Genomic DNA, 26,242 nt, shown 5'->3' with positions numbered 1-26,242 from the left:
TCGGGTAGTTCTCCTCATGAGGCTTCAACTGCCTCGAAGCAAAAGCAACAGCTCTACCAGACTGCATCAGCACACAACCCAGCCCCTTTCCAGAAGCATCACAGTAAAGCTCAAACTGCTCCTCAGGATCAGGAAGGATCAACACTGGTGAAGAAGTCAATCTCTCCTTCAACTCCTGGAAGCATGCCTCACACTCGTGAGTCCACACAAATGGAGTCTCCTTTCGGGTAAGGCGAGTCAAAGGGAGAACCATCGTGGAAAAACCCTTGATGAACCTCCGATAGTAACCTGCCAAACCTAAGAAGCTCCTCACCTCCGTAGCTGTCTTGGGTCTCTCTCAATCCAACACGGTCTCAATCTTGTTGGGATCCACTGCAACTCCATCTGCTGAAATCACATGCCCCAGAAACTTGACTGATTTGAGCCAAAACTCACACTTGGAAGGTTTAGCATAAAGCTTTTTCTCCTTCAGCACTTGCAGAACTATCCTCAGATGCTCCACATGCTCCTCCTCAGTCTTGGAGTAGATCAGAATATCATCAATGAAGACAATCACAAACTGATCCAGATACGGCTGGAAAATCCTGTTCATGTAATCCATGAACACTGCCGGCGCATTTGTGAGTCCAAACGGAATCACCAAATACTCAAAATGACCGTATCTCGAACGAAATGTGGTCTTCGGGACATCCTCCGGCTTCACCCGAATCTGATGGTATCCGGACCAGAGATGAATCTTGGAATATACACAAGCACCCCTGAGCTGATCCAACAGATCATCAATCCGAGGAAGGGGATACTTGTTCTTGATTGTCACCTTGTTCAACTGCCTGTAGTCGGTGCACAATCGCATTGTCCCGTCCTTCTTCTTTACGAAGATGACCGGTGCTCCCCAAGGAGATACACTCGGTCTAATGAAATCTTTCGCCGAAAGATCCTCAATATGCTTCTTCAGCTCAGCCAACTCCGGTGGCGACATCCGATAAGGAGCTAAAGAAATCGGCCCCACACCGGGCAACAAGTCAATGGAGAACTCTATCTCCCGCTGTGGCGGAAACTCAGGAATCTCCTCAGGAAACACCTCAAGGAACTCCCCCACCACAGGAATGCCAGTGATATCCTCCTGAGTCCCACTCACCAAACCACCCAACATGACATAACCCAATGCCCCTGCTCGCAGCGCTCTCCTGGCCTGCAGCAGTGAAATGTATGGCGAGGAACTAGTTGTGGAATCACACAGAGACATCACCACGCGCTTTGCACAGTAATCAATCAATGCACAGTTTCTAGACAACCAATCCATGCCCAGAATAATCTCAAGGTTGGCCATCGGCAACCCTATCAGAGCTACCGAGAACTCACAGCCATCCCACTGAAACGCTACATCGCGATGTACAGTGGTAGAATCACAAATCTCTCCGGTGGCGGTAGTCACCCGCAACGGTGGAGAAAGCACAACACTGGGCAACTCAAGTCCCAAAGCAATCGGGGTAGCAACAAACGAATGAGTAGCCCCAGAATCAAAGATAGCATCCACAAAAGAATCACCAATAGACACAGTACCTCTGACAAGGTTCAGAGCGCGGTCCGACTGCTGCCTATCTAGTGTATACACTCTCCCAACAGAATGTGGCACTGCAGGTGCCGAAGAAGATGCCATCGGAACCATCTGCAAAGGAACTTCCTGAACAGCTGCAGCTCTCGCCGTCGACGACGGACAATCTCTAGAGAAGTGGCCCTCCTTGCCACACTTGAAGCACAGCAACTGCCCCGTAGCACAGCGTCCCACATGCTCCTTCCCACATCCCGAACATCTCGGAGTGGTAGGAGGCCTAGCAGAACTCCCCTGATGTGAAGCAGCTCTCTTGAACTGACCAGGCGCCTGCCTCGTCGCTAACTGCTTTCCCTTGCCCTTATCAGCAAACCTCATGTCCTTCCAAGAAGTAGGAGCAGGAGTGGAACCACCTGTTCCCTTGCTCTCCTCAACCTTGGCCCTCTTGGCCTTGCTTGCCAAGCAAATATCCTCGATGTCCTTACACTGCTGAACCAGTGTACCAAAGTCCCTCGAAGCAGCACCAGCAAGATGCTCAGCAATCACCTCACTAAGTCCCCTGCGGAACTTAGCAGCCAGAAATAACGGAGTCGGAGGAACCATCCGGAAGTGTGCAAACTTCACTAGTTCATTAAACTTAGCCAGGTACTCATCAACAGACATCGAGCCCTGTACCAAACGATCAAACTCTCCCTGCTTCCTCTCCTGTGCATCATAGGGAAAGTATCGGCCCAGAAAGCACTCCTCAAAGAATGGCCACGTCATGACACGGCCCTGCCTCTCAAAAGCACGAGAGGTGTGCGCCCACCACTAATGGGCATCGCCCTCCAGCATGTAAGTCGAGAACATCAGCTTCTGTGGGTCTGTACACTGCATAACCCGAAAGATCTTGTCCAGCGACTCTAGCCATCTCGCAGCAGCAATAGGATCCAGAGACCCCTCAAATACAGGTGGCTTATGCTTCCTGAAAGCATTCAGCCGGCGATCGATCACATCATGATCCTCAACAATCCCCACAAGGGGCTCCCCCGTCTCAGCGGCATGAGTAGCACTGACGATGTGACTATGGCTCTCCTCCTGAACACTAGGTGGAGGCGGTGGCAGTGGTGGCGGTGGTGGTGGAGCATGGCCTACAGCAGGACCAGCCCTCATCTCCTCCAACATGACTCTCATCATCGTCATGTTCGCCATCCTGTTCGCCTCGAGGACTTCCTCAGTGGTCCTCCGGTTCGCTTCACGAACCTCAGCTGCGGCTATCCGGTTCGCCTCGCGAACAGCTTCCATCATTGCCGCATTGGCCACTCTAGCGGCCTCCTGATCGGCTAACCTAGCCGCCTGCATTTCAGCCAATGCAGTCAGGATAGGATCGGATTGATCCTCAGAAGTCTCTCGTGTTCTCCCGGACCTTACCATGACTCTGCACAAGTTACACAAATTATGAGTTGATCAGGCCCACGCAATGTGATCACATATACATCATCATAATAAAATTCGACGGAGTAAACACAAAGACAGACACAATCAAACAACCTAGCAATTGCAATACATACAGGCTTTTCCCTCGAACCATTGCTCTGATACCATAAATGTAACACCCCGTATATATCCGGTAATGTTATCATAATATCGTATTAAGCTGCGCTTAATTAAAATGCGGAATTACTTTTTCTTTTCAATTATGATGTCATTAACATTACCAACTTTCTTAATAATCAATTAATAAAACATCGCCTGTATGTAATTGCAATAAAACAGCTAACTGAAATACCTCATAACATAAATAATATAAATGTGGCTCTAGTCACGGAACTACAACAACGTAGACCGGACCATCTAACAGTTTATACAACTCCAAACTACAAGTACTAACAGAGAGTGTCATGGACAATCCCCATGCTCACTCAAATAAGGCAACATGCCCAACATCAGTCTCAACAACAACACATCATAAATAGCGGAAGACATAAACAACATCCAAATCCAGTCATGCTAACAAATAAGCAGAAACAACAAAATCAGCTAAGCTCCGGCCTCCCGCCGCCTGAGGCATCAGTACCCATACTACCTGATCCTGAAATAAGCATTCCCCAAACGTGGGGTAAGATCTCTAATCTAGAAATCTCAGTAAGTCAGTGAGTCCTCAAGGATCTTCCACCCCAAGCTCACTTACATGTGCAATATAAGTTCAAAAGCAGTTTATCATTTATCATTTCAAAAACAAAGCAATGCAGCAGATAATCATGCCATGTGTGTCAATACTAATCTACTGGCCAGAGACAGTGCAGGTATACGTCTATCACCTACACACCGTGCAAGTACCACTTGCATTCACCCCGGCACACCGTCTTGTATGGCGCTACATACTCAGGCTTCCCGTCAAGATGAAACAACACATGCATATTAAAAGCCATTACACGTAAAGTTCAATCAACATATCAAATATCCAAAAGCATGTACACAGCATGCATAAACCATACCCCCATGGGACATGGTGGAACCACAACATGGCTAAACCGAGGACACGAAAGCTTACCTTACAAGCTAACTCCAAAAGCCAAGAGTCCACAGCTCAAAGTCCAAACACAGCAGATTCACAATCTGTTATGGACCAACAATACATCAACAACATGCACCACAAGCATACAATATTAAGACAACGCCTTTTCATTACGTTTTCAAGTCTTAAAGCTTCTAACAAAGCCACAAGCCCTTAATCCCATGATTCTGGCTTAATCCATTAAATACAGAAGTTCAACTTTATCAATCTAGGGTCCACAAAACCCCAATAGCCTACTGTACACACAGCACAGCTACTGTTCTACGAAATCCCAGAATATCCGGATATTCCTCGAGACCATATCCGGATATGCAATATACGGATATCTCACTGGACATATCCGGATATGCAATATCCGGATATCCAGAATCCCATATCCGGATATCTAGTATCCAGATATCCCAAAACCCCATATCCGAATACACATATCCGGATATCATATCCGGATATCCCATATTCGGATATTCCACGGGCCGATATCCGGATATTTCACGACAGAATGCAGTTTCTGCATTTTCATGAAGATATCCTTCCAAGGTTGGGTTTTTACCAATTTTAAACACCTAAACATGCATTTCTAGGTGTGTTCAACATTACCCCACAACAAGTTATCATCTTTAAGCCTTAACATGCATCAAGCTTTCATTTTTAACTTCAAAGACTCAAGACCAAAGGTGACAAGGCTTACCAAAGCTCAAGACAGAGGTTGGAGGTGCTCTTGGAGCTCACAATCAGCTCCCAAGGTGCTGACTTCAAGGGTGTACGAAAATACCACCCAAGCAAGGATCTTTCTTCACAAATGAAGCTCCTTGAAGCCTCACAAGCCAAGCACAACACTCCTCAACAAGAATGCCACCAAACCAGAAAATACCTCAGCTCCCATAACCACCACAACTCAGAAAAGGTGCTCCTTTCACACTCACAATGACCACTCACACAAGGCTCAAGTGTTTGGAGGTGAAGAAACCAAGCAAAATTGACACTTGATCTCCAAAATGGTGAAGAAAGCTCAATGGAACAGTAGCAACTGACCAGCCACTCCAGCATTCACGTAGCAACAGAAAACCTAGGGCTTTGTGCCCTTAACAAGGGTATTTATAGCCACTTAGCCATAAAACACACAGTATTAACTTTAATTGCTACGCTTAGCATTTTAATCCCAAACTTTGGATTATGAAACTACATAATTTTCTAAGATTTATCATATTTTTCTTATAATTTTCTGAGCACTTTTCCGGTACGCGCTTTTCCAAGCTAGTACCGGTTTCCAGTACCGGTTTCCAGCACCAGTTCTCATTATCTGGACTTGAAACTCGTTTTACAAGTCCTAAATATCATTCTAGTAATTATCATGCACTTACATTAATTTTTCGGGATACTTTTTCGGCACGCATTTATACCGACTAGCAGAACCGGTATCTGCACTTTTCTTCCGAAAAGTGACTTTCAGCATTCTTAATCACTTATTACGATTTCTAAGCCTCATAAATAATTATTAGGGTCAATTACGGAATCATTTCCTAATTTTGCATAATTAATTAGTTAAATACCTTAATTAACGGTGCAGGTTCTTACAATATGGAGTTGCAACCTTGTGTCTAACTCCATATTTTTCCAACAATCTCTCAAGTTGGTGGTTAATGAAATGTTTTCCACCATCACTGATGAGACAACGTGGGGTCCCATATCTGATCAAAATGTTCTTTTTTAGAAATTTTATAACCACCTTAGCATCACTAGTGGGTAGAGCAACTGCTTCCACCCACTTGCTTACATAATCCACATCCATCAATATGAATCTGTTCCTACAAGAAGGAGGGAAAGGCCCCATGAAACCAATGCCCCAGACATCAAATAATTCAACTTCTAAAATGGGATTGAGGGGCATTTCATTTTGTCTGGTCAAGTTACCTTCCCTTTGACATTTATCACATTGTTTAGCATATTGAAGTGCATCTTTAAAAAGGGAGGGCCAGAAAAAACCTGATTGAAGAACCTTGGAGGCAGTCCTGATTCCACCCAAATGACCTCCATATGGGGACGAATGGCAGTGTAGAAGGATTTGAGGTTGTTCTTCTTCTGGAACACATCTCCTTATCATTTGATTTGCGCATCTTTTGAACAGTAAGGGTTCATCCCAGAGATAGTTCCTGCAATCATGAAAGAATTTTTTCTTCTGCAATCTGTTTGCCTCATAAGGTTCTAGTCCTGCTGCAAGGAAGTTGGCTATATCAGCAAACCAAGGAACGTCTGTTTCTGTGTGATTGATGACAACCAATTGTTCGTCAGGGAACACTTCCTTGATTGGTAGCCCCACTTCAATGTGTTCTAATCTTGACAGGTGATCTGCAATTTGATTTTCACATCTTTTTCTTTCTTTGATCTCCAGATTGAATTCTTGCAGCAGTAGGATCCATCTTATCAATCTTGGTTTTGCTTCTTTTTTGGAAAAAAGATACTTGAGGGATGCATGGTCAGTATGGATAGTAATTTTCGATCCTAAAATGTAAGGCCTAAATTTTTCGCAGGCATACTATAGCCAACAACTCCTTTTTAGTGACTATGTAGTTCACCTGAGCTTCATTCAAAGTTTTACTGGCATAGTATATGCTACGAAAGAGTTTATCTTTCCTATGGCCCAGAACTACCCCAATAGCGTGATCACTTGCATCACACATTAATTCAAAGGGTAAGTTTCAGTCTGGAGGTTGGATGACAGGCGTGGTAATGAGCTTGTTTTTCAAGGATTCAAAAGCTTTCAGGCAATCAGAGTTAAACTCAAATTTCGTATCTTTTTCTAACACGTGGCACAAAGGTCTAGCTATTTTGGAAAAATCTTTAATGAACCTTTTGTAGAAACCTGTATGCCCAAGAAAGGATCTCAGAGTTTTGACATTCACTGGTGGTGGCATCTTTGCTATGGCTTCTACTTTGGCTTGATCCACTTCTAGTCCTTCTCTAGAAATCTTATGTCCCAAGACTATTCTTTCTTTCACCATGAAGTGGCATTTTTCCCAGTTAAGCACCAAATTAGAGGACATACATCTTTGGAGGACTTCTTCTAAGTTATCTAAGCAGTGGTCATATGACGTTCCCAGCACTGAAAATTCATCCATGAAAACTTCTACTCCTTCACCTATTAGATCAGAAAAAATAGAGAACATACACCTCTGGAACATTGCTGGTGCATTACATAACCCAAAAGGCATTCTTCTGAAAGCAAATGTTCTGTATGGGCAAGTGAAGGTGGTTTTATGTTGATCTTCTGGTGCTAGAGCAATCTGATTATATCCAGAATATCCATCAAGGAAGCAGAAATATTCCTTACCTGCTAGATGATCCAACGATCTGTAAAAGGGAGTGGGAAGTGGTCCTTCCTGGTGGCATTGTTGAGCTTTCTGTAATCTTGGCAAATTCTCCATCCTGTAACTTTTCTTACAGGTATTAGCTCATTTTTCTCATTTAATTCCACTGTTATGCCTCCCTTTTTGGGAACGCATTGGACAAGACTTACCCAACTGCTGTCAGATATTGGGTATATGATCCCTGCATCTAGCCATTTAATGACTTCCTTTCTCACCACTTCCTTCATTATAGGATTCAATCTCCTTTGGTGTTCTACTGAAAAACTGTCAGGATCAGTCAATAATATTTTATGCATACAGAATGAAGGATTGATACCTTTGAGATCCTCTAAGGTCCAACCAATAGCTCCTTGGTACTTCTTCAGCTTGTTGAGCAGCAGTTCTTCTTGTTCCTTGTTGAGCAATGAGGATATGATCACAGGAAGGGTGTTATCATTACCCAGGTATGCATACTTCAAGTGTTGTGGAAGAGGCTTCAGTTCTAGATCAGGAGGTTTTTCTGAAGAGGGTTGTTTGATTTGTTTTTCTTTTTCAGTTCTTAACAGAGGTTCAGGTCTCCTTTCTTGCAGATAGCAATTCTGCTCCTTCTTTTGTGAACCTTCTTCTTCAGATTCTTCCTCCTCTGTTTTTCTGCTGAACTGGTTGTCTAACATAGTGATTGCAGAACACTCTTCCAAGTCGTCATCTTCATCCTGGAACTTTATTGCTTTAACGATATTGAACTTGATTTTATCATCATGAACTCTCATGGTCAGTTCCCTTTTTTGTACATTGATAACTGCTCCTCCAGTTGCTAGGAACGGTCTACTCAGAATGATGGAAACATCAATATCAGCTTCATAATCCAAAATGATGAAATCAGCGGGCAAGATAAATTTGTCTACTTTAACTAGTAGATCTTTAATCTTCCCTTCTGGCTTGACGATAGATCTCTCTGCAATTTTTAATGTTACAGTGGTTGGTTCAGCTGGTCCAGTGGACAATTGTTTGAAAACAGATAAAGGCATGAGATTGATGCTTTCCCCTAAATCACACAAGGCCTTCCCTTGGTATGTATTTCCTATGATGCAAGGAATGGTGAAGCTTCCTGGATCTTGAAGCTTAGGTGGGAGTTTGCCCAAATACTGGCAACTTTCTTGTGTCATTTTCACAATCTCATATTCTGTTATCCCTCTCTTTTTGGAGAGAACATCTTTCATGAATTTTACGTACCTGGGCATTTGCTCTAGTGCGTCCACCATAGGTATGTTGATGTGGAGTTGTTTTAAAATGTCCAGGAATTTTCCAAACTGTTTGTCATCCTGTTTCTTCTTTGTTCTCTGAGGGAAAGAGATTTTTACTTGTATTTGCTTGCTTTGAGTTGGACTGATTGGTTGACTTCTGTCCACCTGGTTTGCGTCGGATTTGGCTTCTTTTCCAAGCTTTGGGTCCTGCTTGTAAGAACCTGCACCGTTATTTAAGGAAGTTAATTAATTAATTAAGAGAAATTAGGAAATAATTCCATGAGGGACCCTAATAATTATTATGAGGCTTTAATAATTATAGTAAGTGAGTAATAATGCTGAAAGTCGCTTTTCTGACGAAAAGTGCAGATACCGGTTATGCTACCCGGTATAAATGCGTACGGGTGATGTATCCCGGAAAATTATAATAAGTGCATGAATATTCCTAGAATATTATATAGGACTAGTAAAACAAGTTTCAGGTCATAATAATGAAAACTGGTGCCAGAACTAATACTGGCTATGGAAAAGCGCGTACCGAAAAGGTGCTGCGAAAAATAAAATAAAAATATGATAAATCTTAGAAAATGAGTAGGATCAGATTCCAAAGTTTGAGATTAAAATACTAAGCGTAGCAATTAGCGCTAATACTGTGTGTTTAATCTTAAATGAGCTATAAATACTCACTTTGGCTCAAAACCCTAGGCACTTGTTTTATGCTACGTGAGTTGGAGGCTGACCAGATTTTACTGTTCCATTGCCATCCTCCCTCTACCACTCCATAGCCTTTTCTTCTTGAACTCCATCAAAGGGACCTCCTTTGCTCTTTGTTCCTTTTTCATTATAGTAGAGTGTTGTGAGGACAAGCCTTGTGTGGGTGAAAGGTCCTTGTTTTGTAAGTGTAGGCTGTTGTGTGAGGGGTTTTGGGGGTTGTGTTGGTGTTCATCTTTGGTGAGAGCCATTTCCTTGCCTTTGGAAGCTTCAAGGATTGATCTTTGAAGTGAAAGAACCACCTTTGATCACATTTTCGCTTGCCTTGAGAAGTCAGTTTGTGGTGCTGAGTAAAGGACCCTTTGTGTGCTTCATTTTTGGAGTTGGGAGCCTTTGAGGTATACCATGATCATAGCCTTGTGTTTTTGACGTTTTAAGCTTGTTAAGCAATTAAAAATTGTAACTTGAACCATTTGATAAAATGAATGTGTTTCTGAGTCCCTAACATGCATATGAACATCTGTTTTTGGAGTTCTTGGACTCCAGATCGAGTTTGAATCATTGGAGGTCAATTATACCTTTAAAACTCAGTTTTCTGCATTCTGTCGAAGAAGTATTCGAATACTTTTCGGGTAGTATTCGAATACTTTCTGAAAAAATGCAGTAATCGAATACTTCGCGAGACAACAACGATATACTGTAGTTAAATTGTGATATCTTGAGCTACAGAGCTTTAAATTGAGTGAGGTTTGGACCTATGTGAAGCTAACACATAGGGCTACAACCCTGTAAATTTTTAGATCTATTGGATAATTGGATTGATCTCAGTTTATGTTTGAAGTTGCGACCATATTGCTGGAAATTCAGTTTGTTATAGGAACTTTGCAAAAATCATAACCGGAGTTATACAACTTCGATTGAGACATAAAATATGTCGTTGGAAAGCTTGAGATGTCTAGTTTAACATATTAAAATCTTAGAGTATTTGGTAAAGGGTTGCAATCGTAGTTTTAAACTGGTAGTCGAATACTCCTTGCAGGAGTATTGGAATACTTTTCTGGGAAGAAAAGTATTCGGATACCTTTGAAGAAGTATTCGAATAATAGAAAGTATTCGAATACAGTGAGGTTTGGTATTTGGATACTGTGGTATTCGAATACTGGGGGGAAAATTATTCGAATACTTGGTAGTATTCGAATACTTAAATGCAAGTAATCAAATACTTTCTGGAGAGCTGGAGTATTCGAATACTCATCGTGGAGTATTCGAATACCTCCTGCAGAAACAACATGAAATGACTTAAAATGAGATGAAAAGCCTTAATCACTTAATGTAACCTTGAGTAATGGTTATTGATGATTAATTACTGTATAAACAGATTGTGATTGTGCTGATTGTGGGCTTGAGCTAGTGTGAGCTCTTGGTTTGGACGTATTGCTTAAGAGGTAAGCTTTCATGTCCTCGGTTTAGCCATTGTTGGTTCCACCATACCCCATGGGGGAATGGTTTATATGCATGCTGTGTTTTCATGCTTGATGATTGGAATGTTTTTGAACTGTTAAGTGTAAAGGCCTTATAATATGTATGTGTTGTTCCACTTTGACGGTAAGCCTGAGTATGTAGCGTCATACAAGATGGTGAGACTGGGGTGGATGCAAGTAGCGTCTTGCACTATTTGTAGGAGATAGACGTATATCCTGCATTTCTCTGGCCAGTAGAATATATTGACACACATGACATGGTTATCTGTGCATTACACTCACTTTGGAACTTATATTGTTTAAACTGTTTTAGAACTTATATTGCACATGTAAGTGAGCTTGGGGTGGAAGATCCTTGAGGACCCCTTGTCTTACTAAGATTTCTTTTTAGAGATTTCACCCCACGTTTGGGGCACCATTTTCAGGTTCAGGTAATGCGGGGGTTGAGACCTCTAGCGGCAGGAGGCCATAGCTTAGCTGATTTATATGATGATTTGATGATTATGCTTGGATGCTGGACATGTCTGTTGCTTTTGTTGTTAGCTTATTTATTATGTGGCTGTTGATGAAACTGTTGTTGGGCTGTGTTGTCTTATTTGGTGAACATGAGGATTGTCCATGCCACATTGTTTTTTACTGTGTCTTGTTTTAGATTCGTGTTGTAATAATGTATCAGGATTATGTCTGGACTACGTGTTGTAGTTCCGTGATTTTAGATACTCACCGTTACTTATATTTTGAGGTATTTCAGTTAGTTGTCTCTTGCAATATCATACAGGCGATGTTTTATGAAAATTGATTAAGTAATCAACTTGGCTAAGAATAATGACGCCATAATTGAACAGAAAAAGATATTCCGCATTTTTTAATTAAGCGTGGCTTAATACGATGACATGTTAACAAACCGGATGCATACGGGGTGTTACACTGTTCATCGGTGGCTGGTTGTTGTTCTTTTTGGGTTCCTCAGATGCTTTATTCCGCTCTTCCTCCTCATGCAGAGTGGTGGGTTGTGTAGTGGCTTTCCCACTTCTCAAGGTGACAGCCTTGATTTGCTCTTAAGGGGAATTGGGCAAAACAAGTACTTCTTTTGGTGAGGCTGTTGAGGGAATGTCAACGTTCCCTGGTGTTCTTGTATTGAGACTGGAAGCAATCTGTCCCAGATGGGACTCAATGTTCCTAACCACTGCATCATTCCTGGTGACATATTCTTTGACATAATTTTCCAGGGTGTTGATGCGTTGGTCATCTCTGTGGAGCGGAATATAATTGCTTCTCTTTTGTTGTTCAAACGTTCCACTGCTGCTGCCTTGCTGGTACTGCTGCTGCTGAGTGTTAAATGGTCTGTGGTTCATAGGTGGCCTCCATTGGGGGTTATGGTTTTGATCTTTGGTGATAGTTCTTCCGGGAGTTGAATTGGTGTTGCGTCCTGCTTGTTGATTGTCTCTGGTGAAGATCCTGTTGCCAAAGTTTTCTGCATAACACACCAATGCAGTAGATGGGTAGTCTGTTGAATCATGAAGGTCACCACAGGCCGAACATGGTTCAGTTTCAGCTGCTGTGAGTTGTAAGACTTCCATCATTGGTGCTTCTTGATCATCTTTCAGGTTCTTCATCTCATTTATGAGTGAGGCTAACTAGGCTTCCATGGCAGTTTGTTTGTCTAGTTCTAGCATGCCAGGCTTCCTTACTGGGCTCACCCTGTCTATTGGCCATTAGAGACATCTTTCTGCAGTGCCTTCTACAATTTCATACCTGGATTCAAGCGTTCCTGTAAAAAAATTTCCTCCTACAGCAAAATCTAAATGTGACTGAGAAGTATGGTCAAGTCCTTTATAGAAAGATTGTAATACTCCCCAACTCTCTACCCCATGGTTTGGACATTTTCTGATAATGTCCTTGTATCTCTCCCAGGCTTCATAGAGATTTTCTCCATAAAACATCCTGAAGTTAGAGATTTCTGCTCTTACATCAGCTTGTCGAGACATAGGGAGAAACCTCTCTATGAACTTGTTAGAGAGTTCCTCCCATGAGTGTATTGATCCAGGGGTGAGAGTTTTCATCCATGTTTTTACTTTTAAGCCCAAGGAGTGAGGGAACAACCTCATTCTCATGATTTCCTCTGTCACACCCTCAGCTTTAAAGTTATCACAAATATCTTGAAAGGTTGTGAGGTGTGTGTAAGGGTCTTCTGCAGGGAGTCCATTGAAGACTCCAGCTTCCTTAATCATATGAAACATGATAGGTTTAAGTTCAAAATTAGGTGCTACAGGATGGAGGATTACTCCCCTATTTGGTCTGTTCCTGGAAGGAGTAGCCAAATTCCTGAAATTTTGTTCAGGAGGAATTTCTTCATTATTGTTGTGATCAACCATATTTTTAAAAATTTCTTCCCTGAGGTTTCTTCTTCTGTGAAAGGTACGTTCTGGTTCAGGATCAAAGAAAAACTCAGGTATTTCAATGGAGTGATCAGAGTTTGCTTCAGACTCTTATCACTCCTAAACCATAAACACAAGTTATATGAATAGCAGATTCAGTGACAGATAAAAAAAAAAAATTAAAAATCAAATATACAGACTGTTTTGAACTAGTTAACTTTAAACAGTCATAACTTGAGTTATACAAATCCTTTTTGCATGAAACCAGTGGAATTGAAAAGCTAACTTAATAAGATTTAAAACTGGAAAATTTAAGAATTTTTGGATGTGTATAATATTCTTAGTTGATCTGTCAACGTGACTGGAATGTTGATTACTCTATTTTTAGATAGCATACTTTAACTGGTTATATATTGAGTTGTAGAACTCCAATTTCAGTGATCTATACTTTGTTGGAAAGCTTGAGATGTGTACTATAATATAAAAAACAAAAAAAATTGATTGAGAACTTTTTTTTCTCCCCCAAGTGATTGGCTAGTTTTGATGATAGATAAAGCACTCTTGATATTTGTTGACCTATTTTCTTCTTCACTACCATATTCAATTATATTTGCCTCACCATTCACTTCACATGATTTTTAGTTACATGCATTCTGAAGTGTATACTTTAACTTTGTGGTTGTTTGCCATGTTTGTGAGGATATATATATATCTATGTGTGATTTTCTTTGTGAGGAAGCAATCTAGAACTTGTATGAGTGAAGCTCAAGGCTCGCTAGTTGGGATGTTTCATGAGTAATTGAAAATGATATAGGCCTTCTTTGGTCGTTTGAGCTTCTCAAGCCAACCTTAACAGTAAGTTTTATCTCTATTTACCCCATTTGAGCCTTCAGCCTATTTTTTTTGATTAAATCTCATATGCAGCCTTTTGTATTTTAATTGTTACAAACCTTTTTATGTATGGGTATGCATAGTTTCTAAATTGAGTGGATGAATTGTTAGAGTACAAAAGAAAAGTACACAGGGGAATGAGAAAAGGAAAAAGAAAAAGAAAAAGAATGTGAATGAGAAAAAGAAAGAAAACTGAAAAAGTGAGAATGAGAAAAAGAAAAAGAAAAAGGAATGAAAAAAAAGGAATGAAAAAAAAGGAATATCAAATTCAGGGGGAACAAATTTCATTTGAGTTTAAAAAAAAACCCTGTTTTTGAGTGTTAGTCATATGAAAATGGAAACTTAGAAAAGTAGAAAAAGAAAAAGATATCTTCATGATGGAAAATAGTATTGAGAATATCAAAAGATAAGGTTTAGGGACTATGCATAACTGTACTATCTCTTCTTTATTTTCTACTTACCCTGATACTATTTTATTTTTGTTCATATCCACTTGTTACATTACAAGCTTTAAAGTCCTATTGATTTGGTGGCTTATGAAATATTCCAACACTAAGAGTGGAGAGCAGTCATGAGGTACAAGCCTATGGAAAGCTTAGAGAATAAGAAACAAGAGTGATTATAAAGTTGAGTGCAAAGGCAAATTACTGCATTGCTATTGTATATGCTTTGGAATGTTTTCCTTTGTTGCCTTTCATCATTTTTTACATTCTTACTCTTCAATGTTTTTCACTATTAAGCTATTACTCCCTATTCATGCTACCTTGACAGCTTTCCTTCTTTATCTTAAGTGTTTACTCTTCATCTTTTCGATGATGCCAAAAGGGGGGAATGGATGCCATATTTTGTAAAGAATAATTTAGTTGTAGCTTAACAAAGTCAGGGAGAATAGTATTCATGCAATCATCATTGAGCATTCATGTTATATCTGTAACGAATTAGTTTTTCTGAGTACATGACATAAATTGTTTGTCATCATCAAAAAGGGGGAAATTGTTGGATATTTGTTATACCCCAATTGTTTAATTGATTTAGAATATGTTTTGATGATTACAATCAATTTAATGTTAATTTAATTGATAATATTTTATATTCTTGAAATTACTAATGAGCTGATTGTTTGAGATTTCAGAATAATATTTATTCTGATTTGAAATAGTATTCAAGATAATTGGAGATTACATGAAGATTGAAGAAGATATCATGAAGATAGAGAAAAGCATGGGATCAATATTCAAGATAATTGAAGATTGCATAAAGATTGGAGAAGATATAGAAGATATAATGAAAAGATAGAAAAGCATGGAATCAAGTAAAGATTAGGATATATTTTATCTTTTTAGATTAAGAGAAATAAAATATTCTTTGCCAAAGATTTGATTAGGATTGCATTGCATAATAGATTAAGATGTTATTATTATAAATAGGGCTCATTGCATATTATTTTAGTGTGGAGAAAATACAAGAGAGAGAAGAGAGAAGAATATACAAGAAAGAAAATAGAGAATTAGATTTTCAAAATTAGAATTCTTTCTTGTGCATCAATTGAAGAACTTTCTCAAGAACATTCATTCACACATTCATCCTTTGGAAAAGTGAATATTTCTCCATAGGAATTCAGATTACCTATATACTTGAGGAAAAGAAGCACTGAGGTAACTCATTTAATTGTAAATTTCTTCTTGACCTTTTTGAAGGTCTGTACTGGGAAACTTGGATACCAGTTCTTGTGCTGGGAAACTAGGATACCAGTATGTCTTTTTTTCTTGGAAATTGAGAGTAAGTTGAGAACCCTTGTGCGACAGGGTTTCAGAATCCTAAAGGGTTAGGATTTCGTACTGGGAAACTAGGATACCAGTTTAGGAATTTGTGTAAGGGGTAGACTAGGAAACTAGGATACTAGAGAACTCTTTGTACACAAGTTTCATAGTGGAGTTTCCAGTCGAATTTCAGTATTCGAGTTTAAGGCCCGTAGTTTTTCTTTCCTTTTGGGTTTTTCACGTAAAAACTATTGTGTTAATATCTCTCTATCCTTATCTTGATTTATTGCTTTGAGTTAATTTTAATTAGCGAATTATTTTTATAAAACTCAATTCACCCCCCATCTTGAGTTCATCTGGGACCAACATACCACACTTTTTGTCTTGGTGTATGTTGGTGACATTCTTGTCACTGGTTCTTGCTCCTCAGCTATTCAATCTTTAATTTGTTCTCAACAGTGCCTTTGCACTGAAAGATCTTGGCCATCTCCATTATTTTCTCGGAATTGAAGCTACCAAAACAACAATAGGAGGTTATCATCTTCATCAGTCCAAATATATCTTGGATCTGCTCAAGAAAGAAAATATGACATACTACAAGTCCATGCCATCTCCCATGGTGTCAAGTGTCAAACTGTTATCTCACGATGGCTCTCCTCATCCTGATCCTACTCAATACCGTTCCATAGTTGGTGCTCTTCAATATGCTTCCATTACCAGACATGATATCACATTCAGTGTAAATAAAGTATGTCAGTTCATGCATGCACCACTTGACACACACTGGAAAACAGTCAAACGTATTCTTCGTTACCTTAGTGGCACAGTGTCGCATGGCTTTACAATTAATCCCTCTAACAATTTTCACTTAGCAGCTTATTGTGATTATGACTGGGACTCAGATCTGGATCATCGTCGCTCAACTAGTGGATTCTGCATTTTTCTTGGATCTAATCTTGTCACTTGGTCTTCGAAAAAGCAACTTGTTGTCAACCGTTCGAGTACTGAAGCTGAATATCGTTGTCTAGCTTCCACTGTTGCTGAGCTCATATGGATACAATCCTTACTTTCAGAACTTCAAATTAGAATTACTCGACCTCCCACAGTGTATTGTGATAATCTCTCTGCAGTTCTTCTCACTGCCAATCCTATTTTTCACTCTCATACCAAGCATTTTGAGCTTGATCTTCACTTTGTCTGTGAGAAAGTGATGGCTAAAACCATTTTTGTTCATCATGTTCCAGCTCGAGATCAACTGGCATATGGGCTTACTAAAGCTGTGCCCAAATCAATATTTGCTGATTTCAAGTCCAAGCTTCGGGTCTCTAATTTCAAGCCCACTCTGCTTGTGGGGGGATGAAAGCCAGTGACCCAATGAATGGCCCAATAAATTCAGTTAGGAGATTTAACAAAATAAAGTTAGTTAGTGTATCTAACAAACTTGTAATAAGTCACTTAGCACCGGACCAATCTATAAATAAAGATTGAGTCTTACTTTATAAATCATCAAGTCATTTTTACAATCAAAAGAAAGAGAATAGAATCATTTTCTCTTTGTCATATTCTTCCCTTCTTGTTACTTTCTTTCTTTCTCTTCTTGACTTTGATACCTTTCACTCATGAATTAATTTGCGTCACAAGTCACATTGTCTCCAAATGCAAGAAGTACTACTTTTTCATCTTAATGTCTTCGTGTACTTATGTATTTTATAAAAGTTCTTTTAAAAAAAATTTAAACTTTAATATTTATATTATATCGCTTTTTATTTATTTCATTTATATGTTTCACTTTTTCATCTTTTCTACTTTAAAAAAAAAAAGTTCGTTAAACTAATTTTTTTTTATAATGTTATAATTTTCTTGAATATATATATATATATATATATATATATATATATATATATATATATATATATATATATTATATATGATATGTTTCTATTTTCTCCATAGTATTAAAATAATTCATTTTAAAGTTTTTATGAGTAAAAAATAATATAGTAGATAAAAAATTTGATTTATATATAATGTTTTCGAGAAAAAGTTAAAAGAATGTAAATAAGATGAAATCAAAAAATTATTTTGTAAGATAAAAAATTAAAAAATTATTATTATAAATAGTTTCCATATTTTTTAAAAAAAATTAGCTAACGTGTAAAAAAATAAAAATAATCTTTTTCGTTTAAATTATATATGTGAAATTAACTGGGACATGTAAATATTGCTACAATATATTTAACACTTTTAACTAAATAATATATTTTAAAATATTTTAATTAATTTAAATATATACTAAACATTTGTCTGTTAAATAGAAAATCATAATTATAAATATCTAATTTAAACAACTCGAGCAATATGCCATTAAGATAACTAATTATTATAAAAATATCGTTACAATGAAGACAGCTTAGTATTACATGCCAACGTACGTTCAATACGGTTGGTCAACTGGATCCGTTTAAAAATCATTTGTCAGGTTTTATTAACGGGTTTACGATTAACTTTTCTGTACTTCATTTATGCCCATTCGGTAAACATCTCAATTTTGGATAAAGCATGTAGCTTAATGAATTGACAGACGTGAATAAATGTTCCAATGGGAACAGTAAATCAAACAAATTTATGCTTGGAACAGTCAAACCCTGTCTGATTTTGATGGGAATGAATCCTCCCCCTGGTCTTGTTTTAATAAATATGTCGTGAAAAATTTCAGTTATTCATTTATGGACCACTAATCAGTAATTAAAATGATCATTTTCTATTTACCCGAACTTCGTCATTAAAATTATCATTGTTCATCTATCAATGAATATTTGAGATTTTTCACAAGACAATGAAAGGATCCAATCCCCATTTTTTTACATATAAAATGTACGTTTGGTTTTTGAAATAACTGGCATCAGGAGTATGTGCCAGCCAGGGGTCCCAATCTCTTGTTGACATGGTGGTGGCAATCTTGTATTACAAGGCTCCAAAATAAGAACACAAATCAAGAGCTTCACCTTCGGACGATGTAACACAAGTCTACAAAAGCTCCTTTCCTTCAATGAGAAACTGAATTGAAACTACTCAGATTCAGAATCTGAGAGTGGCATCTGATAAGCATCCGGTGGATCAAAATCTGTCATAGAAGGAGGCTGATTTTTATTTGACCGACTCCGAACCCGGTCTCTTGGTTTCTGTTTTCTTTCATCCTTGGAAGGTGCCTGTCAGAGCGAAAATATACAAGTAACTCCTTGATTTTGAAAATATGAAAGGATAAGAACATCAAACCCAAAAGTTACCTTGGAACTAGGTTGAGTTGGTTGCTTTGACTTAGATAGCTGAACTTTTTGGCTCCTTCGCAGCCAGATGGTACCCATAGAAATCAGTGCTCCCAGAAGTAAAAAAGGACCAATTCTTGGATCCTCAAGGTAAACAGAGAGTCCACTAACACCACCCAGAATACTCTGCTTCATATTTTTCAAAGGTATCTTCTGTGCAGTTTTGGACCAAATAGGTTCTGCGTCATCTGGAACAAGCTTAGGAGTTCGTAGTGTCTGCAAAAGGACAAGTATGCAAAATAAGCAAGCTATAGTATAGAATTAATCCAATCAACAACTATCTCTCATTTCAAAGCATCAACCTGGACATTTGTGAAATTATGATCACATAAAATGTAATATTTGAAGTCATGAGGCACATTTGTAAAGCACCAGTAACCAGAATCAAATTAAAATACTTGCTCTAAGGACGTAGAGGAAGCAACCCAGGTTACTAATTTAACATTGAATGTGAATTCCTACATTATTGCTAGCCAACAAAACTTATTCACAAAGTTAAAAAAACTTACAAAGAATGGCAAATCTCTGGAGTCACCATCGGCTATTATACTTGCAAGCCAGTGGATTATCTGCTAAAAACAAGAAAATTAGAAGATATCTTAAGAGAACTGTGCATTACATTTACGTCATTGTACATACGTAGTTCTTACAGCACAAAAGATACTTCACAAGAAATAAGATGATATACAATTAATTTACAAAAGAAATGTAAAAACTAGACATGGCAGACAACGCAAGAATCACACAAAGCACAATTTCTCAACGTGAAAATTCTACTGTAAAAATGCAAACCTCTGGAATATCAGCTGCACCCTTGTACCCAGCTACAAACTGGCCTGCCTGATCAGAATCATTGATTATATCTTGGACAAGTATTGATTTCCACTTTGTCATTTCCTGTGTCCTCGTATCAAAAGCACTACTATTCCTTAGGTAACGAATAACAAATAACTTAGGATTATCGGTCGCACCCCTCCGTGGTCCACAAGTGTCTTCGCTGCCCGCATTACCAAGGTAAAAATGACAATAATCCTAAATAATTATCAGTTCTGTTAATAGCTCAGGCCAGAGATAGTCGCAGATGATACAAAAAGTATTCATTCAAAAATGCGGAAAGAATTTGAAGTAACTATTCACTCAAAGCATGTAATAAGGTTACAGGAATTAGGTCTTCCACTTGTAGTTACTACCACAAGCAGATAAGATAATTACATTTACATTAAAAAAAAAAACAACATTTAGATGCAATAGATTCAAATTTAAATTGAAAGCCAAAGAATGCAGGCATCCAAGAATTTTTTTTTTTTTTTTTTGATAAACCGGCATCCAAGAATTTAATTTGACGTTATCTAAATACTTTCCAAACTTTTTAATATCAAAAACATTAAACTATTTGGAGCAAAGAACCCAAAAGTGGACAGAAATATGTTCATCTTTTCAAGGGCATCAAGAGTAAAAATCCAGCAACATATACACATCGAGTTAAATGTCTTGAAGTTAAAATAGTACAGAGTACAGAGAAGTTTCGACACCCAACAAACTCTTAATATATCAAAAGTTGTCATGCATCCCAAAACATGCATCTACTTGATTAACACAAAAAGAGATGCTTTAAATTTCTTTCAAGTAAAATTACGCAAAGCTTACAACTTTCCCACCAGTGGTACAACACATCTTCAAAGTGAAAAGCAGTTACTGTTTCCAGGTTTTAAGCTGATTAACTGTCCACAAGACTCATAGATCAATGGAAATATATTGTATTTAAAATTAAAGGAAATGAGGACCTAAACTTGAACCATAAGGTTTGTACAGAAACAGAATAACTCAGCAACTACAGTTAACAATATTATATCACTTAAGCACAATTTACGCAAAAAATAAAAAAATAAATGTAGGCTAGTGCAGTTGAAATGTAAGATTTTATCTTTTCTGCAATGAATATGAAAGCCGTGCCTTTTCAAATGTGATAAACCTTGGAGTGCATCATCCCAAAAACTAACTCAAAGGGTGGGAGTGTCCAAGGTCTTATAAACCCCACATTAGTTGCCCATAAAACCAATGTGGGACTCCAAGTCCCATATCTTGCAAATGGGATCGTAACACTCCACCACGCTCCGTAGCCCCCAGCACCCACACGGGTTGGCTTTGCGCTAGTCTTTTACTAGCCCCGGGCGAACCCTACAATGTCGGCGTCACCACCCACACCGCTCGATTGCAACCAGGAGGCATAGTGGAAGACTCTGATATTATTTTATAAGAACCTTGGGGTGCACCACCTCAAAAGCTAGCTCAAAGGGCGGGAGTGTGATGCAATCCAGCCCAAGAGGTATAAAAGAGGTCAAGACAGACACGTATGGATCCGGACACAATCAGGCCCAAATAGACAAGAGGAAATTCCCACAATAACCCGTAACAGAATGGAGCAATGAGGTGGCATGAAGTTGGTTATATCTAGTGGGAAGAGAAGAAGAAGGTAGGCAGAAAAGTGTGACGTCTTTGGGAGAGCGTGGGACCTCTAAAAATTGTCTCACAACTATCTTGCATTCTGTTTAACATTTTCATTCTGTTTAGCATTTCTTATTCAGCTTGTAATTTTCTTTTTAGTGGGAATTGTTATTGTCGAGCTGTAATTTCTGATATGAATATGAATCAATGGAATATTCAGCTATAATTTCCTTTGAATCCTTTGCCAATTGTTGGATTATTTGTTAAGATCTGGATCATTTGTTAAGTCCGTAACAAATTGGTATCAGAGCTCCGATCTAGGAGCTCTGGGGAATGGTAGTGACGAGACTAATGGAGCATCGGATGGACTTGATTGAAGAGGGAATGTGTAGAGGATGCGCAAGGCATGAAGAGATGTTACTGAGACTGGACGAGAATGAAGCTCGACATGCAGAAATTATTAACCGGTTGGGAGCAAATGAACGGGGAATGAGTGAGGTGCTAAGGAGGTTAGACGCGATGGCTGAGAGACGACGAACACCTTCGCGGGACGGAGAAAATGAGGAGGAAGATGCTGGGTCACAAGAAAGAAGGAGTGGAAGAAGGGCGAACCTTAATTTTTCAGCTAATCGACGATTGGAGGTTCCAATTTTTGCCGGTGATGATGCCTTTGGATGGCTGAGCAAGGTGGAGCGTTACTTCACCGTGAATGGAGTAACAGAGGCGGAGAAAGTGGCCACCGTGTTGGTTGTCCTAGAAGGGGAGGCCCTTCACTGGTTCCACTAATGGGAGGCGAGCCACCCGAATGCCACCTGGGGAGTTTTCCGGCGAGAATTGCTCAGTCGATTCCAATTAGAAGCACTTGATAATCCTTACAAGGCATTATATATCCTGAAACAAAGTGGTAGCGTGATGGAGTACAGGGCTCAATTCGAAAAAATGGTGGGAGCGTTTCGTTTTGAAGATGAAGATCTTCTCAAAGGTGCATGGCTGAATGGAGTGCGCAACAGTATCCAAGAAGAGCTGCTCATGTCACCGACGCTTTGCTTGACGGACATGATGAAGTTGTCAATCAAGGTGGAACGAAGAAATGCAGCATGGAAGGAAGAAGGCTTGGGTCCAATTGGGAGAAATTGGACCTCAGGGCCGAGTAGAGCACTCGTGGGCCAAATGAAAATAGAACTTGGGCTAATTCTAGTGCAGGCCCAGGCCATGGGAACAAACCCAACAACAATGCATCAGCCACGGGTTCTAATCAGCTAAACGTGGGATCTTCGAGTTCAAGAACCGGAAGTATGGAGAACCCTAATGATGGAGGGGGAGCGAAACCCACAACCCACTCCACCGGAACTCACGCCGGAGAAAACGACGGCGGTCAGATGCGTCGACTATCACAGGCCGAATGGAGGGACCATCAACAAAAAGGGTTGTGCTTTAAGTGCGACGAACGCTGGCACCCAACTCACAAGTGTCAAGTTCATCAGCTGCACTTGTTGATCGTGGATGACGATGAAGTGGAGGACGGGGATGGAAGCGGCGAGGGAGAAAGAGAACAGCCGGTGGTGGAAGCTACGGAGACGGACAAACAATTACAGCTATCCCTACAAAGCTTGCTAGGGCTCTCTTCAAGCCAAACATTGAAGGTATGGGGAAAGATCAAGGATCAACAGGTGGTGGTTATGGTTGATTGTGGGGCATCAAGCAATTTCATAAAGAAAGAGATGGTGGAGGAACTCAGGTTACAGGTCGCGGACACCCCTTCATACCAGGTTGAAATTGGTAACGGGTACAAAATTGAGTGTAAGGGGGTATGTAGAGGAGTTGACTTAAGCATTCAGGGTACACAGATCAAGCAAGATTTATACCTATTTGAATTAGGTAGTGTTGATGTTGTTCTGGGCTTGGAATGGCTAACTCAACTGGGGGAGATCAAAGCAAACTTCAAAGAAATGACTCTCAAGTACGGGGACAGGGGAAAAGAAACAGTAATTAAGGGGGATCTTTCCTTGTCCAGATCAGAAGCTTCATACAAGTCTATTTCTAAAGCCTTGAGAGACCAGGGACAGGGGTTCTATATTGATGCCACCGAGGAGGAGGTTCAGGAGGATGGAGGGAAGTGGACTGAGTTGAACCAACTCTTGTCCGATTTCTGTGATATATTTAAGGTACCCACAGAGCTGCCCCCAGCCCGCACCATTGATCACGCCATCCACCTCAAGCCAGGAAGCCAAGTGCCAAATGTCCGCCCATTCAGATATCCTCATTATCAGAAAACTGAGATTGAGATGTTAGTAGCTGAGTTGTTTAGCAATGGTATGATCCGTCACAGCATCAGCCCATACTCAAGTCCAGTCATTTTGGTTAAGAAAAAGGATGGGAGTTGGCGTGTCTGTGTTGATTACAGAGCGCTCAATAAAATTACCATTCCTGATAAATTTCCAATGCCTTTGGTGGATGAACTCCTGGATGAGTTAGGGGGCTCTCAGATTTACTCAAAGTTGGATTTGAAAGCGGGTTATCATCAAATAAGGATGTGGGTGGAGGACATACCCAAGACAGCATTCCAAACACATGAGGGTCACTACGAGTATGTAGTGATGCCTTTTGGGTTGACCAACGCCCCATCAACATTTCAGGCACTTATGAACGACATTCTTAGACCTTTTCTAAGGAAATTTGCATTGGTTTTTTTTGATGATATAGTAGTTTACAGCAGCAGTAAAAGGGAGCATCTGGGACACCTGAGGGCTGTATTTGAAGTGTTGAGGCAGCACCATTTGGTGGCCAATCAAAAGAAATGCGCCTTTGGTAAGACTCACATTGAGTATTTGGGTCATTGTGTATCTGCTACGGGGGTTAAGGCTGATCCTGAAAAAATTAAGGCTATGATTTCGTGGCCAACACCTAGGAACGTCAAAGGACTCAAAGGCTTCCTTGGGCTGAGTGGTTATTATAGGAAGTTCGTGAGGGATCATGGGAAGGTGGCCAAACCTCTTACAGAGCTACTGAAAAAAAGATGGGTTCAAGTGGAACCCGAAGGCTGAGGTTAGTTTTTAGAATTTGAAGATAATGATGAGTTCCGTTCCAGTGTTAGCCCTTCCCAATTTCAACAAGCCTTTTAAAGTTGTAACTGACGTTTCCGGGAAAGGAATTGGGGCTGTCCTGACCCAAGAGAATAAGCCTATTGCTTTCATGAGTCAAGGATTTTAGTCAGTATACGAAAAAGAGTTGATGGCCATAGTCTTTGCAATGCGAAAATGGAGACACTACCTCATGGGTCGACATTTCATTATCAAAACAGACCAACGCAGCCTCAAGTTCCTCACTGATCAATCGGTCCTGAGTGAAGAACAGCAGAAATGGGTTGTGAAACTTTTGGGTTTTGATTTTGAGATTCAATTTCAACCAGGGAGAGACAACCAGGTGGCAGATGCACTATCAAGGCAAATGATTTTTGGGGCTTTATCTACTGTGCACTGGACAGCATTGGATGAGCTCGAAGCTGAAGTTCAGCATGATGAGAAGCTTAAGGGCATTGTGCAAGACTTGTTGATAGCCCCTGATGCACACAAAGGCTTCACAGTGAAGGAGGGGAGGTTATTTTACAATCACATGTTAGTTGTACCCAAAAATTCCCACTTCATCCCTTCTCTTTTATATGAGTACCATGACTCGGGAATGGGTGGTCATTCTGGGTATTTCCGAACCTATAAGAGGCTGGCTGATGTGGTTTATTGGGAGGGCATGAGGAGGGACATAAAGAATTATGTGGCTTGGTATATTGTTTGTCAACAATGTAAGGCACAAAATTTGACCCCAGTTGGATTGCTGCAGCCACTCCCTATTCCTTCTCAGGTTTGGGAGGACATATCTCTAGACTTTATTGGTGGCCTCCCTAAGTCTATGGGGTTTGACACAGTTTTGGTCATAGTTGACCGCTTCACCAAATATTCCCACTTCATCCCACTCAAACATCCTTATACAGCAAAGGACGTAGCTGAAGTGTTCATAAAGGAAGTGGTTCGTCTACATGGGTTTCCAGCCACCATTGTTTCGGATAGAGATAGAGTTTTCTTGAGCAATTTTTGGACGGAAATCTTCAAGAGTGCCGACACTAAGTTACATTACAGCTCGGCCTATCATCCACAAACCAACGGGCAGACTGAAGTGGTTAATCGCTGCCTAGAGGCTTATTTACGTTGCTTTTGCTGCACTAAACCAAAAGGTTGGCTGAAATGGGTTTCGTGGGCTGAATTCTGGTATAATACTACCTTCAAAGATGTCACAGGTACCACCCAATTCCGTGCTTTATATGGTAGAGATTATTCAAGTGTGGTACTTTTGTGGCTCCTGTTGATGCTGTGTCTCAGTCCCTAGCAGAGAGGGATGTCATTTTACAAGATTTACAACACCACCTACTCAAGGCCCAAGACCGGATGAAGCACTTTGCAGACCAACACCGTAGGGATATCCACTTCGCTGTTGGTGATTGGGTATACCTTAAATTGCAGCTATACCGCCTCAAAACAATTGCCAGACGCATAAATGAAAAG

The 26,242-nt window shown here is 39.8% G+C and overlaps 2 protein-coding genes across 3 annotated transcripts in view; one reads left to right on the top strand and one right to left on the bottom strand.

The window, feature by feature from the left end:
• Positions 1–13,162: 13,162 nt before the first annotated feature.
• LOC133285602 (uncharacterized mitochondrial protein AtMg00810-like) lies at positions 13,163–17,278 on the top strand. Its single transcript, XM_061482858.1, has 3 exons — positions 13,163–13,341; positions 15,856–15,909; positions 16,378–17,278. Exons 1-3 carry the CDS (start codon positions 13,163–13,165, stop codon positions 17,276–17,278), a joined length of 1,134 nt encoding a protein of 377 aa, XP_061338842.1.
• Positions 17,279–18,678: 1,400 nt separating this feature from the next.
• The window catches only part of LOC133285601 (uncharacterized), a 34,930-nt gene continuing 27,366 nt past the window's right edge, over positions 18,679–26,242 (bottom strand). Inside the window, exons 17-20 of one of the 2 annotated variants that reach the window (XM_061482855.1) lie at positions 20,037–20,276; positions 19,754–19,813; positions 19,206–19,460; positions 18,679–19,127 (exon numbers count right to left, since the gene is read on the bottom strand). In XM_061482855.1, coding sequence (XP_061338839.1) covers positions 18,987–19,127; positions 19,206–19,460; positions 19,754–19,813; positions 20,037–20,276 — 696 coding nt within the window. In that variant the 3' untranslated portion in view covers positions 18,679–18,986. Of the gene's footprint in view, positions 19,128–19,205; positions 19,461–19,753; positions 19,814–20,036; positions 20,277–20,891; positions 20,966–26,242 lie in introns of those variants that run through there. The other variant, XM_061482856.1, reaches the window with a different exon arrangement.

The sequence above is a fragment of the Gastrolobium bilobum genome, unplaced genomic scaffold (genome assembly GCF_033153095.1).
Source record: "Gastrolobium bilobum isolate Gb01-03AN ecotype WA unplaced genomic scaffold, APGP_CSIRO_Gbil_v1 utg53731, whole genome shotgun sequence".
In the NCBI taxonomy this organism is placed as follows: Eukaryota; Viridiplantae; Streptophyta; class Magnoliopsida; order Fabales; family Fabaceae; genus Gastrolobium; species Gastrolobium bilobum.
Note: the sequence above shows the minus strand (reverse complement) of the source record. Positions and strands in the feature narration are given on the sequence as shown.